Source organism: Mesoplodon bidens (assembly GCF_964165515.1).
Source record: "Mesoplodon bidens genome assembly, chromosome: 13".
NCBI classification, from domain to species: Eukaryota; Metazoa; Chordata; class Mammalia; order Artiodactyla; family Ziphiidae; genus Mesoplodon; species Mesoplodon bidens.
Window position 1 is genome coordinate 66,218,947 of NC_138169.1, and position 17,793 is coordinate 66,236,739.

The 17,793-nt window shown below is 48.1% G+C and overlaps 1 protein-coding gene across 1 annotated transcript in view; it reads right to left on the minus strand.

Moving 5' to 3' along the window:
• The window catches only part of MYO5B (myosin VB), a gene marked incomplete at its 3' end in the record, with an annotated part of 387,279 nt that overhangs the window by 93,126 nt on the left and 276,360 nt on the right, over window positions 1-17,793 (minus strand). The window contains exons 13-14 of the mRNA XM_081252328.1: window positions 9,911-10,033; window positions 9,198-9,281 (exon numbers count right to left, since the gene is read on the minus strand). Of these exons, the coding sequence (XP_081108454.1) occupies window positions 9,198-9,281; window positions 9,911-10,033 (207 nt within the window). The remainder of the gene's footprint in view (window positions 1-9,197; window positions 9,282-9,910; window positions 10,034-17,793) is intronic.

Consider the following 17,793-nt stretch of genomic DNA (forward strand, 5'->3'; position numbering starts at 1 on the left):
GCCTCAGTGTCCAGGCTCTGGTCCGTCACACCCCCTGCACCTGTCTTCCCACAGCCCCCATAACGGTGCTGTCCCCCATCTCCTCCCGCCGATTCTGAATGCCTTGAGTCTGCCTTCCGGGGGCTCTGCAATCGAATCCCACTCACCCCCTTTTTTCTTTAAATTAATTTTTATTGGCATATAGTTGCTTTACAATGCTGTTCCTGCTGTGCAGCAAAGCGAATCAGTTATACGTATACATATATCCACTCTTTTTTAGATTTCCTTCCCACTTAGGTCACCACAGAGCAGTGAGTAGAGCTCCCTGTGCTATACGGTAGGTTCTCTTTAGTTACCTATTTTATACATAGTACTGTATATACGTCAACCCCAATCTCCCAGTTCATCCCACCCCCCCTTCCCCCCTTGGTAACCATAAGTTTGTTCTCTACATCTGTGTCTCTATTTCGGCTTTGCAAATAAGTTCATCTCTACCATTTTTCTAGATTCCACATATAAGCGATATTATATGCCATTTGTTTTCCTCTTTCTGACTTACTTCACTCTGTATGACAGTCTCTAGATGAAGCTGATCACTTTACTGTCACATAAACCACCACGCTTGTTATTCCCACCTTTGCTCACTGTTATTCTTATCTGAAACACACCCATCCCCTTCTCCTACCTGCTCGTCCCGAGAGCCCCGTCTCTCAGGGTCTGGCCCTGCCTCCTCCACCACCCTTTCCCAGATCACTTCATCCACTCATGTCTGCCTCTCCCAGGCTCAGCCTGTGCCAACTGGGTACCACCCAAGGTCTGTGCTGGGCTCTGAGCCCTAGGCTTGCTGAACCTACAGCCTCCTAGCCTTCCCCCTTGATGGAGGATGAGAGCTGAAGAGAAGACTAAAGGAGATAATCCACGTGAGTACAGAGAAGAGTGCCCGGCATAGAATAAGCACTCATACATGATCTAGTTTTATTAGTTTTATTGGGGGTATATATATATATACATATATGAAAAATCTGTCTACATTGTGAAAGTACAGATGCCTGAGGAAGTTATATTTTTGAGTTGAAGAGGAAACAGAATCAGAGAATTTAAATCTGGAAGAACCATAAAGATCAACCCTCAACTTCCTGTGGCAGGTGAGGAAAGACAGCTCTGGGAGGAGGGACCTACCAGACCCTGCTTCAACCCCCAGTCACCCCACAGCAACCACGGCGGGTGGCATCAGCTCGCCCAGGGCTGTTGGTTAATGGATGAGCCAGGGCTGGAAGCACTGAGCTGGGCCTCCTCTCTGAAGACCTCTTCCCTGAGATTCAGCAGGTCCACATTCCTCCGACTTTCTGCCTACTTTTCCCAGTGTGTTCTTTCCCAGCACCTTTCACTGGTCCATCTTCTGCACGTCTCTCCTTTGAGTGGCTGATCCCCAAAACTGCACCCTCACCACTTAACTTTTCTAACACTCATTCCCTGGACAGTATCCTTCATGCCCATGGCTTCAACTATCACCTTCAAGCCCGTCTCTACATCTTGATTTTCTTCCACTACCGTGGTCCATAGTTCCAACCATCTGCTAAATATCCTGCTTCTCCTCCCTCTGGGTGTTCCGCTGGAAACTCCAAATTCAACATTTAGGTTAGAGATCCTGCCATCACCCTACTTCTCATCCCCATCAATCACCAAGTTCTGTCCGTGGTTAAGTCTCAGCAGTCCTTTCTCGATCAACCAGAATGTCACTGCCCTGGTTCAGGTCTACCTGAGCTCTCTCAGGTAACTCTCACTAGAGTCACCTACAAAACTCGAGTGCCCTACCTCCAGGCATACATTCATACAAACACATTCTACCCCACAGCCAGTTTTCTCTAAATCCAAACCATACCCAGTAACCCCGTTTACAGACCTGCTGGTCCTCACTGTCCACGGCAGAGAGCCACCATCACACATATTAACTGAGAACAGGGGTAGGGGCTGGAGGGGTCGGGGGAGAGGACAGCCCAGGCATGGGGACTCTGTAAACTGGTGCCAGAGAGCCAAGGCACACGTGAGAAAAGGTCAGGTGCCCAGGCAGAGTGGTGCCTAGAAATTTCCATAGGGAAATAATTAATGGGAGGCTGAAGCCAGGTTCACATTCTAAAGACATCAGTGATTCAGTCAGCCAAGTCTAAACAATATATAAACTGATTAAATTATTCTAATTCATATACTTTCAGAAATAGACTTCCAAGATGTTTGAGTCTTGGGTAGAAGTTATCAACTGCATGACTACACTGTTTAAGGGGTCTAATGTACTGAAATTGCTAGTAGTAGCTTTTTTCTGTGAAAAATCTGTTAACTTCTAAGGTCAGGAGCATGTAACAGAACCACAGGAGGAACTTTGAAATCGGATTTAATTATAAGGGTATTTTAAAACGTAAGCCCCTTTCTCTTGCTTCAATCAGAAAAGCTATGCCTTTTTCTTTTAATTTGACATATTAAAGGATTTATAACTTAAGAACAAAAAAGGAAAACTTGAACTCAAGGCAGATTTTAATCTACACTGGCATTGTGCTATGATTTGGGAACAACCAAGGTTTAGTCTGTAGAATTTGAATTTTATTTTATAAGTTATGTTTTAATTGTAGGTCCCTGCTATTGAGACCGCATTTGGAAGTGGTAGGGTCCCTGGGATGGAGAAGAAGATGAGTTTGTTGGGACTTTAGGGAGGAGGGGCAGGTTTGACATTCTATATAGAATTTGTATGATAAACTCAGTAAACGTACAGAGACATCTAATTTGACCACAGGGCTGAAGGACCGACAGGCACCATGTGCAACCTCAGGCTGCAGGCAGCAGTAAAAGACCAGGACAAGGGGGCTGGGCCAGACACGGACCTCCTTGTCCCAGGAGTGTCCCCAAGTCCCAAGGAAAAGGAGTTACCAAGCTCTTGTTTGAAAAAGGATTCACGCAAAGGAACATATTTCTGAGTGAGAGAGAAAAAAAAATTTTTTTTAATTGACTAACTCCAGTTCTGCTCTTAGAGTGACTGGAAAGTCTATTTACCAGCTGACCGACCAGTAATGAAAGTGCTACAGTTCATCCTAGGGCAGCCCTCAGACACATGCTCCACCTGGGCCCTTCTAAAAATTTACTCCCTTCAGTCTTTTTTTTTTTTTTTTTTTTTTTTTTGCGATACACGGGCCTCTCACTGTTGTAGCCTTTCCCGTTGCGGAGCACAGGCTCCGGACACGCAGGCCTAGCGGGGATGGCTCACGGGCCCAGCCGCTCCGCGGCATGTGGGATCTTTCTGGACCAGGGCACGAACCCATGTCCCCTGCATCGGCAGGCAGACTCTCAACCACTGCGCCACCAGGGAAGCCCCTCCCTTCAGTCTTGAAAACACTTAGATAAAACCTTCAAACAAACCAAGTACTTCCCTGATACTATTTGTCACTTATTTCAAAGTGTCTACAGGTACTGGCTTTCGTGTTTTCTGCTATTCAAGTCTATATATAGATTTTATTTTATTTTATTTATTTTTTTTAGATAGTATGACTTTATTTATTCTTTCATTTAACACATATTTATTGAGTATATAGTTTCTTTTTTAAATTTTTTTTATTTTATTTTTATTTATTTTTTTATTAGTTTCTGCTTTATAACAAAGTGAATCAGTCATACATATACATCTGTTCCCACATCCCTTCCCTCATGCATCTCCCTCCCTCCCACCCTCCCCATCCCACCCCTCCAGGCGGTCACAAAGCACCGAGCTGATCTCCCTGTGCTCTGCGGCTGCTTCCCACTATCTATCTACCTTACGTTTGGTAGTGTATATATGTCCATGCCTCTCTTTCGCTTTGTCACAGCTTACCCTTCCCCCTCCCCATATCCTCAAGTCCATAAAAGCCTGAGGCAGATCTATTTGAAAAGGGATTAAAAGAAGTATGAAAACACTTTCTAAAGACCACTTGACAGTTTAAGAAAAATGTCAGTTACAGGTATATACATAGCTGTTACCTTGGAAATCACACCTATTCACTTCCATTTATATGAACATAAAATATCTTTTCTTTAAAACAGACGTGAAATTAAAATAAGACAGACTATAATAACCATTTGATTGGAATCTTTAAAAGCTATGGCTGTAAACAAAGTAACAACCACACTTTCTTTTCAATCAATTCTTTTACATGGTAAATGCTACCCTCTGGGGGAAAAAAGAATCTCAAACTTTTAGGTAAGAAATATTCTGTTTAAAGGGGTTTTAAAGAGGATTTGGAGGAAAAGTCTCAGCACTTCATTTGTTTAAAGAAGGAAAGGGGGACCTTCCTGGATTGCAGAGAATGATTATATTGTTTTACTGACTAAAGTTCTCTCTTACATAGTTACCTATTTATTCTAAATGTTGGTAGAGGCATTTTAACTACCAGTACAAACTGATTTTAAACAGGAAGCATTCCAAAAACACTTAAAAGCAAATGTTATATATATGCTGACTCAAAGGCTATTATATAAAAAATAAATTAAGAAAAAATTTAAAGCAAATGTGTTTGCTCAAAATGAAATGTGTGTATAACCTGTAAAGAAGCTAGCAGCACGGAAAGCAATGGAACGCATGCATTGTCACCCTTGATGAGCTGAAGATGAGGGAGAAGAGAGATGGGGGGAGATGATGGAGTTTGGGCCTTGTTGGAGCTACTCCATCCTGACTCCTGGACCTCCAGGACTGTCATGGCCCAGGGTAGGCAGCTTTGGGCTAATATGGTCTACTTGGCCTCTGGACCACATTGGTCTCGAGATCCCTTCTGCTGGGATGGCGTGGAGAGACGGCATCAGGGCTGCCTGCCTAGGAACACGGCCCAGCGTGGCCCTCACTGCCCAGCACCTGCTGGCATAAACTCTGGACCCACTGCCCACCTCTCTGACTTACACTCAGCACTGCCCCAGAAGAAAAAAATTCTCCTTTCGAGATTTTTTTTTTCAGATTGATAAAATATTGCTTTTTACAGTAAACACTAAGAAAGAAAACCCTCCACCTTTAGCATCTAAAACAAATCAGTCTGTTAACCTGAAATCATGTTTCAAAGAGGCATCTCTTAAGTCTCTATTTATAGCTCTCTGATGGCTGAGAAAGCAATTAGCTATATTATAGCCTCTTAGGCAATGTAACTGGCTTTACAAATTACATTCTCATTAATACCATTTTATCTCGCTGCTCTTAGTGGAAGTTCTTCAAACATCCTTTTGGCTGATAGGGTATATGGTAGTCTTCCATCCCACGCTGCTTAATTTTTCACAATAATTTGTTAATTTCTTATCAGGGATGCCACACAAAAGAAAAAAGCTAATAGGTCTCCTCCCAGATAAAAATACTTTAAGTAAAACTATGGGTTTACTTACAGGATCTAAGATCTAGCTATGCTTAGTGAGAAGAAAACCAATAAAAAAATTGGGCATTAACTGGATACCATAGGCTTGCATCTTTCCAGGTCTTTATTTTTCTCTCTGCTTTTAAGTGCGTCTTAGAAACATAAACCTTGGGGGACTACTGTGAAAAAAAAATTAAAGAAAACGATAGAGGCTCATTTTAAACTATGAGGTTTAAAAATGCTACAATGACAGATGTCGCCAGAGGTGTCCATCTGTCCAAATGATTTAAAACACATTTCTGATCACTCTGATTCGTAGCTGTAGTCTGTGGAAATCCCATCTGTAGGTTTATAGTGACCTAGTGTCGATCTCTGCTTTCCATCCTCTGGGATATCTGGAATGGGTCCAGGGTGGAGAGTTCTCAGCGCTCCCTCCTCCTGCTGGGGTCTGGTGGGCCTAGAAGCCTCTCTCGGTTCATCTCTGAGTACTGCTGGCCACCATCACAGCACCTCTGAGGGTTTGCTGGGATGGGGGTGGAAGGGTCTGACAACAAGGTCACTGGTTCTTTAGAAATGTTAGTTGGTGAAGGGGGAGGCTAGAGTTGTGGCAGGTGGACAGGGAATAGAAAGGAGTTAGTACCATTTAAGAGTAGATCACAGACCTACTTTACACTCCAACTTAGCAATACCTCTAGACTTTTGAAGTGTACATTCTTTGAACCGTCAATTCCATTTCTAAAATTTTACAGACATAACTATACAAGTAAGCAAAGATATATGTAAAGGGCATTCCATGCAGTATTATTTGAATTAGCAAAACACCAACAGCTGTTTAAAAAAAGAAAAGAAGTGGATATGTACTCATGTGGAAAGATGGCCAAGATACAACGGTAAGTGAAAAATTAGAGAGGATAATGTATAATGCAATTCATTTCAGTCTCTTTTAAAAATTTTTTTTTTTTAATTTTTTTGGCTGTGTTGGGTCTTTGGTGCTGTGTGCAGGCTTTCTCTAGTTGTGGTGAGCGGGGGCTACACTTCCTTGTGGTGCATGGGCTTCTCATTGCAGTGGCTCCTTTTTGCTGTGGAGCACGGGCTCTAGGCGCATGGGCTTCAGTAGTTGTGGCTTGCGGGCTCTAGAGCGCAGCCTCAGTAGTTGTGGCACACGGGCTTAGTTGCTCCGCGTCATGTGGGATCTTCCCGGACCAGGGATCGAACCCGTGTCCCCTGCATTGGCGGGTGGATTCTTATCCACTGCGCCACCAGGGAAGTCTCCATTTCAATCTTAAAAAGATGTACCAGTATGTTTGTATCATCAGCTAATAGGTCTCCCCCCAGATAAAAATACTTTAAGTAAAACTATGGGTTTACTTATAGGATCTAAGATCTAGCTATGGGAATTCAGGAAAAGGGAGGTCAGGAATGGGAGAGAATACTCTCATTTTACATATTTCCATACTATTTGAATTTTTATAAGCCTATATTTCATTTCTAATAAAAACCCAATCTACAATGATACCCCTGTTTAGAAAAGAGCTAACACGGCAGGCCTGAGACTGCCATCCTAAAAAGGCCTGCTTACAAGGTTGACCCTTGGCTGGCGTCTGGAAATGTGGATTTTGAGAGGGTTTTCAGCAGTCCGTGATAAGAATGGCTCACTGAGCCTAAACTGTTTATGCAAACAATATGGTTTATGCTGAATGAACCTGCTTTCCTTCTGGGAGTCTGGAATTTTGGTATGTGCTAGGCAAAGGGTGCCCATGTCACTGACTCTCAGTAGGGAACCCTAAATGCCCAGGCTCAGGTGAGCTGCTCTGGTAGACAGGTCACAGGCATCATCACAACTCAATGCTGTGGGAATTAAGTATATTCAGTGCGACTCCAGTGGAAAAGGACTCTGGAAGCTTGCACCTGGCTTCCCCTGGACTTCATCCCATGCACCTTCTCCCTTTGCTGATTCGCTTTGTATCCTTTCGCTGTAATAAATCATAGCCATGAGTACTACAGCATGCTGAGTTCTGTGAGTCTTCCTAGCAAATGGTTCAATTTGGGGGTGACCTTGGGGACTCCCAGCACATTCTTATTATTCTTTTCCATAGAACCTTCTTCTTGACCTTCACAGCATTACCCAAATTTTTGATTAAACTCTATATCTTTTCACTAGACTGTAAGTTCTGTGAGGTTAACTATATACATTTGTTACTACTACATACCACACAAATATTTAATAAAGTTTGTTAAATAAAAATAAGAAAAAAAATCTCAGTGACTAATAACAGATGATCTGCTGGAGAGCGAGTGTGAGAGATTTCCTTCTAGATTCTGGGATCCCTAAGAGAAACTCAAATTAAGACAAAAATTAATGGCAGAACCAGATGCTGCATGCCCCTCACTTGTGCTCCCACCCGAAAGGAGAAACTTGTAACAAACGTTTCTCAGCCCTCTAAGGCCAGTGTCACAGTAACAGGAGGTCACAGGCGTCTAACTTCTAAGACGCACACAATGAGGACATGTGCTCCTCAGGGCTCAAACCATCCACTTCTACTCTCTCCCTGTGGCTTTTCTCCCATTCCCCACCTCCCTTGCAAAGAATGGAAAAAGCCACGTTAACCACCATGGACTAGAGGGCTGGACACCTGGCAAGCTGAGGGGTTAATCTTGCACTGACATGCACATTTACCCAAGCAAATTTGTCTTAGTGACGACTAATTCCCTGATGCTCCAGATATCGGGAGATGACACGGGGGCCGGGATCTGCCCCGGGCCGCTCACATCGCTGGTACTGACTCAAATCCTCCCTAAAACCCTGGCCTCGGGGCCACGTGATTTACTTGCCTTTAGGTGCCTGGGTCCATTTTGCGGGGTGTATTTTCTCCATTCCATCATCTCACCCTACTGCATTCATCTAAAGCTTATCACAAAGAGAAATTAATCTGCCATTTCTAGTGTTATCAGGCCTCTGCAGTGAGTTCAATACCATGTGGTCTGGTAGGAATCCTCCTAAATCCTGGAGAGTCCTTTTCTGGGTTCCCTCTGAAGGGCTGAAGCCAGCAACGGCACCTGCATCAGCGGGGTGGCTTTCTGTAATGGCTGGGCTCGCGCTCCCCACACCCCCCACCCCAGCCAAACCTCCTCTCTTTTTAGGTACTGTATGCTTGTTTTTCTGCCCACTAGAATGTAAACACCTAGAGGGTAGAATCTATCTTATTCACCTTTGTACAAGGTGCATTTAGGGGCAGTGCTTCACAAGGTATGTGCTTAACAAATATTTGTTTAGGTGAATCAGTGCCTTGTTCCCTCTACCTGTAGAATGGACACAATATTGGCTATCTTTTTGTCATGCTCGTGAGAAGGAAATAACTGAAATTCCGGAGATAACAGAAAGTAACATTCCATAATTGTAGATTTAAGTGTCCCTTGGATCCTATTATTCCATTTAAGTTTCTGGCCATAGGGAAGTTCCACAGACTGCTAAGCAGAAATTAAACGCACTGATACTAGGATTTGAAGGGGTTTAAGTACTTTTACATCTGCACGTAGGAGGTGGAGGACAAATGACCCGATGGATGCCAGCAATGTTTTCACAGTTATACCTACCATTGTCTCTCCCATTGTCACTTCTCCTGTTCCCCCCGCTCCCCTGTCCTTCCATTAGCTGGTACCTTTCCCAGTCACCTCTGCCATCCCTCGCTTTCTTCCCTCCATCAGGTCGTTCTCAAATTCTCAGACAATAACCTACAGAACCCTCACCTCCCCCTGCCCCACACCTCTGCCTCGGCCCCTCCAGAGTGGGGACGGCACCAACCACACCCTGTCTGGCTCTGGCCGTGGACACTCCGCCTCTGTTTCCCTGCTTCTGATGCTCTTTACCTTGCTGGCCTTCAGAATGTTGATCTGCTCTTCGTACACCGTGTCTCTGTTTTTCTCCAGAAAACTATCTGCAAGGTACTCCACCTGGAGCCACGGCAGGAAACAGAAACGGTAGTTAGTGCTCCAGCCTGACCCGGGACCCTCAGCAGCTTATCCAGTAGTTTCAGCTCATCCACAGTGTTTTCTGAAAAGAGCTGTGCGTACATGGGAAACCCACAGATGTTCTCATCCAAAATGCAAACCCAAGATGTGATCAGGGTTTACATAGAGGGAGTTGAATATTCATTTTGTGGAAAACCATATTGTTTTTAAAAAGGAGTTCCTGTAAGATGGCCTTTAATAGAAGGCTTCCTTTGGGTGCTCTAAATGCAGCTTGTCAGCCTCACCCCCGATCAACTGAATTAGAACTTGCCTTTGAGCAATACCCCAGGTGACTTGCACACACATAAAAATTTGAGAAGCACTGGGCTAGCACACATAGAACACAATCCACGTAGAGAAATTCTAGGTTTACGCCAGCTGCTGGGAAAGGAGCCACCCGAAGAAGAGCCACTCTTTCCTTTTCTCTCTCAGGCTCCAGGAGAGGAGACAAGGCCCCACCCAAGAGACCCCAGGCCCTCTGAATTCAAAGGTCAGCTCCCTCTTAGCCCAGGAACCCTGAGTCCACCTTGGACGGGGCTCAGGAGCACCGGGCCCACCAAGAGGAGACCCACCTTATCTGCAAAGTGGACGACAATGAAGGCGGTGTTGGACATGCGGGGTTTCTGGAAGTGCTGGCTGCCGGAGTGCCGGTCGTAGAGCTTCTGAGCCCAGTTCTGGTCAGTTCCTTTGGGGACCTGTGGATCCACAAAATCAGGTGCTTTGTGAAGAGGAAAAAGGAAGCCAAGAGTCAAGGCAGAGTGATGGAGTCCTCCAGTAAGCTGACCTCATGAGGCTGGATTCAGCTCTCAGACCTGGACCCTAACTTGACGTGGAAAGCAGATTCAACCGTGAACACTTGGGATCCCACATAGCATACCCTCAACATGCCCTGTACGCTGGCACCCTGAAGGGGTGCACTGAGCCTCAAAGAACCTGCTGTTTGGCAGACGCTGGAAGAGTTGGGAGAGGAAGAGGGTGGAGGCCAAGGTCACAGGAGTAGAATCATAACCCACAGGATAAATCTGAAGATGCTTCTTTGCTCTGGTGGGGCCAGTGACTTCAGGATCATGAACACACCACATCCACCTCCAGGGCCAAGCTCCTGCTCACTCAGGTCAACTCCTGCAGCAGGAAAGCCCACTGTCTCTCTCTAGGGTCATCTGAATACCAGTGTCCTGGCTCAGCTCGAGTCTGTCCTTTTCTCTGGAGCCTTTCCTGACCACCCTTGATCTCACTTTGGAATCCTTCCAATTTAGCTCTTACACATGCACTGCCTAATACTGTTCATCATTTGCTTTTTGTGTATTGTCTTGTCTCTATAAACTGTAAAGTAAGCTTGTTGGGTTCAGGAAGTATGACTTACTGTTTTTTTTTTTCCTGTCCCTCAAAGAACTTAAAATTGGATTCCAGCCATGCATTGGGTGCTAAGTACCTGGTGATTGAGCTACGCAGTACTAACCTCTACCTCTCCCAAACTTAAAGTTAGAGATTTACTACATTAATAATTCTGAAGGTCAGCCTCTTTTATTATCTTTAGAGATGGCTTCAGACGTGAAAAAGCATCTTGCTTTGTTGAAAACACAACACGGAGTCACTGTAACCACCACTCAAATTATCAAGAAAGATGGTACCTCCTCTGATGGGAAGGTTCTCCCCACCACCCACCATCCTTCAGCATCACTGCACACGCACCTTCCTCAGCTATGGGCCACCAACTGACTTGCCCTTTTCATTGGTTTAGATTGTATATTTGGATCAGGCAGGGTTGAAGGTGACCCTTTCACTAGCCATTTAAAAAGGGCTTTGTTTAGTAAATTAATAAAACCTGTGCCATATGAAAAATGCTTACACACTTGAGAACAAATTTCTCAAATACTTTGTAAGAAAACAGATTTTTCTCAATATCCAACTTGGTGTAACTAGTACTGAATATCCAGTGCTAAGTGCCACAGGAGTTTTAAGAAAACTCCTTCTTGAAGGAGGCTATTAATTGTGTTGGGCAGACAAAATAAAATATATTTAATTCAGCATTTAAAAATATATTGTTTGGGGCTTCCCTGGTGGGGCAGTGGTGGAGAGTCCGCCTGCCGATGCAGGGGACACGGGTTCGTGCCCGGGTCCGGGAAGATCCCACATACCACGGAGCGGCTGGGCCCGTGAGCCATGGCCGCTGAGCCTGTGCGTCCGGCGCCTGTGCTCCGCAACGGGAGAGGCCACAACAGTGAGAGGCCCACGTATCGCAAAAAAAAAAAAAAGAAAAAGAATCTGCCAGCAGCTTCATGCGAGCCTCCTTACTCTCCTCTCCAAGGGCACTGGACCAGGAGCCTGGACCCCAGCTCTGTCCTCATCCAGGTGGGTACTGTCCCTCAGAGGGCAAGTCCCTCTGATCTGCTCTGCTGGCCACTGGTCACAGCAACAAGTGAAGGCCCCATCTATATGAAATGTCCCAGACAGGCAAATCTCCAGAGCTAGGAAGTAGATTAGTGGTTGCCTAGGGCTGCGGGGGAATGGAGAGAGACTGCTAAGGGGTTTCTTCAGGGGACGATGAAAATGTTCTAAAATTGATTGTGGTGGTGATGGCTGCATGACTCTGAATATATTAAACAACACTGAATTGTGTATTTTAAATAGGTGAATTGTATAGTTCATTAATTCTATCTTAATAAAGCTGTTAAAAATGCATTAAACCTGACTTTACTCTTTGTTATTGAAATAAAACAGAAAAAACATGGGGGCGGGGGGGAGGGGAATGAAAGTTCTCAGACTTACTAAGCCCCTCAACAGCTTGGGGTATACACCCTGGGGCCCAGGACAACTTTTCACCAAGGTGCTCTTGGAATCTTGTCGGAAACTGTACTCTCTCTTGAAGATGTCTGGCTGCCATCACTGGCCTGGGACATCGCCAGGGGCCAAAGCCTGCCCCAGCCCAACAGCTGACAAGAGCTGACTGCTAAGGACCCCAAAGCCAGTTATTCCATCTCTGCTCCTTGTCCCGTCTTCCGGGGCCACTGCCGCCTCCCCGGTCACTATCTCACTCCATCCCCTACTACCTCCGTGGGCTCCCTGATGCCCTCTCGAATGACCCTGCCCCCATCAACCCCGAATCCTCCTGCGATAGCTGGGCCTCCAGGACTCTGCTGTCCTAACAGCTCTAGGCGGAGGTGGCTCCTTCCTCCCCACCTGGCAGCCATCTCCTCCAAGGCCAGTTCCGGGCCTTTACTTTTCCACCCCCACAAAACAGCCTCTCCGCGTGCTCAGCGAGACGCTAATTCTAGAACAACTCAACGACCCATCCTGTCTCTTCCCACACCTGGGGGGCTGGCTAAGATCACATGTCAGCTCCTCTTCCCTTAATCGACTCCTGCTGATAATTTAATATAATTTAGTATTGCTGCCAGAAAATAAAATCAAATTTCACTGTGAGCATCACTGCTATGGATTAAGACACTGTGCCCACATTGAAGGGGAGAGTTGACCCCGACAACTCCCACATCTCACTTTATGATCTCTGACCTCAGTAAACACATCTCCGCACTCGGTATTGCTCGTCCGTATTTGTAGGACACCCTGTCCCCTCCTCCTCTGTTCTCTTCAGCTTCTAACCCTGCTGCATCTTAGCAGATGCCTCGTTTCCTCCCTCATAGGGAAGCCGGCCGTCAAGCAGGAAACTTCAAATTCCTGCTCTACATCCAGAAACGCAGCTGCATCCACAGCCCTTCGATCCTTCGGGCCCTTCTCACAGGAGGGAGCGCTTCTCCCCCTAGCCGGCATCCTGCACACGCACTCCTGCCTCCTGGAGACCTGGATCCGCCCAGCTTCCCTCTCCCGGAAGCCTCTCCCGCCTCTCCTCTCTCTCACCTCCTCCTTTTCACAGCTTAGCCTCCAGAAAGGAATTCAGATGTGCCATCTCCACTGCCTCACCTCCTATTCTTTCCTCAAGTTACTGAAATCAGGCTTCGGCCCAGACAACTTCCTTGAAACTGCTCTAAGCAACAACTCACTGCCAGATGCAGGGCCTCCGAGGCCCTCACCACTGCTGCCTTCCCTCCTCAGCCCCTCCGCTCCTTGCCTAGACCCTCAGCATCTCCCCCCGGCTGGACAAGCACAGCGCTGCCAGGGCACTGCGGACTCCAGTCTCTCTCCAGCTTACGTTTCACACAGTTGCCAGGGAGACCTGTAGAAAAGTGAGCCACATCTGATCACACCTCTGCCCCGCTTCACACCCTTCCACCCCCAGAGCCCCCAGAGTCAAGTCCAAACGCCTTCGCTGCGCAGGCAAGGCCGAGCCTCCTATCCTTGGACGGTTCCTCCTCCCACCCTCGCCTGCCACCACCATGGGCTCTCTCTGGACAGATAGGACCATTTCATATTCTGTGAACGTGACATTCCCTTTGCTCAGAACCCCTCTCCCCTCATGTGACCCCTGCTTACACAGCTGCCCAGGGCATGCTTTCCCCCTGAAACTTTCTTCTCAGTGGTTCCATTTCCCTGTCATCCGGGGAGATGATCTCAGTGCTTGCTCGACCCCCTCAGAGGTGTGTTGAAGGGAACATGGGGTTCGCAGGGTGGATGAATGCGGGAAAGGCACTTCCCCGGCCTCCACCACAGGCTTCAAAGCTGCTCACAAGCTGTGGCCTCTGGGGCGACGTCTTAGCAAACCACAAGCCCTTGGTCTTGATCCACAGTAAACTCTCATGAGAGCAGCCTTGCCCAGGTCAGGAAACACAAGGGTATCCACCTCCCCGTCTGCAGGCTGCTTTCCTTCTCCTGCCTCGTCGAGCGAGGTCCATCCCCGTCGGCTCCGCAGGCTGGGTTCCATGAAACAGAGAATCCTAGTCAACAGGGCGGAGCTCGCCTCCCCGACCCAGGCCTTCCTTTGTGGGTCCCTAACACAGTCTCCACAACCTGAGACGGTGTCTGTATCTTCATTCACTAGAATTACTTCCAGGGGTCAAAGCATCATTTTCACAAAATTCCTGCTAAAATGCAAGTATGTGATTTATGAGAAAACATGCACTGACATCTCAAATCCTATCACCCCTAATCAGTTTGTTCCTCCAGGAGGGAGGGACTGATGACCGAGACGTGGGGAGGGCAGGGAACTCGGGGTCTGAATTCGGCATAGACACGCTTATGTCCACAGCATCCGCAGCAGCCTTAGCGCTGGGGGAGGAGAGTTTTGTTACGAGCAGCCTGGAAACTATCATTTTTCACAAGCAAACACCCTCTCCCCTGGCCGTGGTTACTGAGGAGCAGCTGTAGTTTGCGGCTCAGTCTGGGTCTGACGATAAATTCATGACTGTAAGGAAGCTTTTCCACCTGGAGGAATCCGGAGCACTTTGCTGTCCTGGTCCCCACGCCTCCTGTGCAGCTTCTGGCGCCCATCACAGGCTGAGGAGACCCACCCTGCGTGCTGCCCCTTTCAGTCCATGGCTACCCCGAATCCACGTTTCTCATCTAAATCTCAGCCCACTGGTCCCGCCTGCCACTAGGTGTCTTCTCCAGGAGAAGTGATTTTCCCGATGGCTGCTTTTGACTTCATTTGGCTTCGTGGCCTGTCGCATGGGGGTCGCAGAACCCACTTCTTCACAGCACGATCTCCTGATTCTTTCTCACCCTGCAGAGTGTATCTGAGGCAGTTCCACATCCAACAGGATGGCTCCCGAGAAACGCAAGCTGCCCAGGTACGACCAATTCCATGGGAATCCCTAACCTGCTTAGGTCACAGCCATGGGTGCTGCTAGAAGGGTGCAGCAGGCTGCCCTGTTTTCTAAAGTCAGATTTACAGTACGATTTCCATGCACCCTTTTTAACTGCACAGTTTCATGACCTGACAAAAGTAATAACTATTGGTTAAAAATCCATCTGTTACTAGAAGCTGAATCAGATTATGCTGAATGACCCCGAATTCCCAGAGTGGTTAAACCTGGCGGAAGATGGTGACTACACGGTGGGGTTTTGTATTACTCCCTAATTTGCTGTTCAGCTTGCCTCCCCTGCTATACTTGTGACTGGCGGCCAGTGAGTTTGAAAGTGTCACGTTCACAGTACTACCCCCAATCCAACGGGACACTCCGAGTCCCCACCAGCTTGACTAGCGGAAACCCAGGCTTATCCTCAGACCTTCCCTTCGAAGGAGCCTCAGGGATGGGGCAGCAAGGACCTAACCGAACTGCCGGGGTTGCGTGCAGCTCGGCACTCTTTCTGACTCAGTGAGCCCTGCCCTTGAGGTCACTGTGTTGTCATTCCGCTGCCCCTGCTGGGCTCTGGTCCCTGCCTACAGCCCTCTGCGGGCCCCTCGGCCTCACTCAGGCCAAGCTCTTCCCCAGCACCATCCTGGCCCTCTTCACCCTTTGCTGGCCGGCAGGGAGACCCCTGCCTCCACTCCTGAGGGTCTTCCCCTCAAGACCAGACATACAGTAGGTGCATAATACATTCTGGGTGTCTGGCAGGAGTTGGAGTTGGATACAGTCTTCAACTTAAATCACCTCATTTTACAAACCCAAACAGAAGGCACCACAGAGCGTAAGGCAGAGACCATCCCTATAAACAGCCGGATTTTACTTCCCCTTAGCTTCTTGAAAGTAACATAGGCAGCGTGCATTCTGTAGGAAGACTGAACAGAAAGGTCTGGGGATCCCTACTGCCCCGGGGATACCCAAGGCTTCAAAGTCTAGGGATTTGGGGAAGTTACTTTCAAAACTGCTGAATATTTGTACCTTGGCCCTCCCTGCAACCACTGCCTACTTTTCGGCTGCACTGCTAAGCACTCCTCCGCCACTCCTGGAACCACCTGCTGCCCGGCCCAGTGCTGCTCTGAGTGCCCCCCACTCCCTCACCCAGAGGCCCGGGTCCCACTCTCTGGACAGCGGTCTGAGGTCTCTCACTGTGCACTGGGACCCGTGTTCTCACCACTGTGACTTGACATTTCTGGGACATGTTCCCTAGGGTAGTAGCACCTCTGAGAACCTCAAACTGTGGGCCAAAACAAACGCACAAGTAGCCCTGGATTGCCTGCCAAAGGCAGGAGAAATCAGGGAAAACTGATTAGACAGCTGCTGAATTCACAGACTCAATCACCCTGAGGCACTGGGCTGTTCCTATGAGAGTCATGTGTAAGGTGAAAGGAGAGGCCAGGCCCCTGGGGCCGTGGTTTTGGTGTAGTCAGCGCTTCAACACAGAGCCAGGTAGAAAAGTGCAGAACAAGCCGCCTGCCTCAAGCCCTGTATGACCTTGGACTTCACAACTGGGTAGGGGAATGAAGAGCTGGAGCCCTCCTGGAGCCAGGGCCTGGGGGGCTGCGCTGGCTCAGCAGGCCAGAACGGGACCAAGAACATGGGTTGGGGGTGTGGAGCTGGGGAAGGTTACGGAGAGGATCACAGAGGATCACACAGGGGAGGGGAGCGTGTTCCCTGAGTGTCAGAAGGGAGCTATTGGCCGTGGACACTCAGCCAGGAATATGAGTGAGTGGTGAACACCGGGAGGGGAGACTGGAGGGCCTGGGTTGTGACTTCTGTCACTGAGCCAGTGCCACTCGAGGCAGGGACAACTTCTTATCACCTTCACCACAACCTCACAGGTAGAGCAAGACAAGGCTCACCTCTGCCACACTGAGGAATTACCTGTTCCTGAATCGGACTCCAGATGAAGTCCCCAGCTTTGAAAATGTGCTGAAAACCATCAGATAAAAATATGGTGGGGAGGACCTTCAAGACGGCGGAGGAGTAAGACGTGAAGATGAGCTTCCTCTCCATAAATACATCAAAACTACATCTATATGTGGAACAAGTCCTACAGAACACCTACTGAATGCTGGCAGGGGAACTCAGATTTCCAAAAAGCCAAGAAAATCCCCATGTAACTGGGTAGGGCAAAAGAAAAAACAAAAAAAAAAGAGACAAAGGAATCTGGACAGGACCTGCCCTTCTGGGAGGGAGCTGGGAAGGAGGAAAAGTTCCCACACACTAGGAAGCCCCCTCACTGGTAGGGCTGGGGGAAGCTTTGGAGCCACGGAGGAGAGCGCAGCAACAGGGCTACAGAGGGCTAAGCGGAGAGATTCCCGCACAGAGGATCGGTGCCGACCAGCACTCACCAGCACGAGAAGCCTGTCTGCTCACCCGCCAGGACGGGTGGGGGCTGGGAGCTGAGGCTCTGGCTTCGGAGGTCGGATCCCAGGGAGAGGACTGGGATTGGCGGCGTGAACACAGCCTGAAGGGCCTAGTGCACCACAGCTAGCTGGGAGGGAGTCCGGGAAAAAACCTGGGCCTGCTGGACAGGAAGAATCCACTGTGGTGGGCTGCGGGAGAAGAAGGCAGGCCCACCAGAGGAGCTTCCTGCTCCGTGTGCCCACAGACGGCAGGGCAACGCCTACACGAGTGTGAGCGTGAGCCGCAGCTCTCATCTTGGAACCCAGAGGCTGCTGCCGCTGCCACCAAGGGTCCTGTGTGCAAGGCAG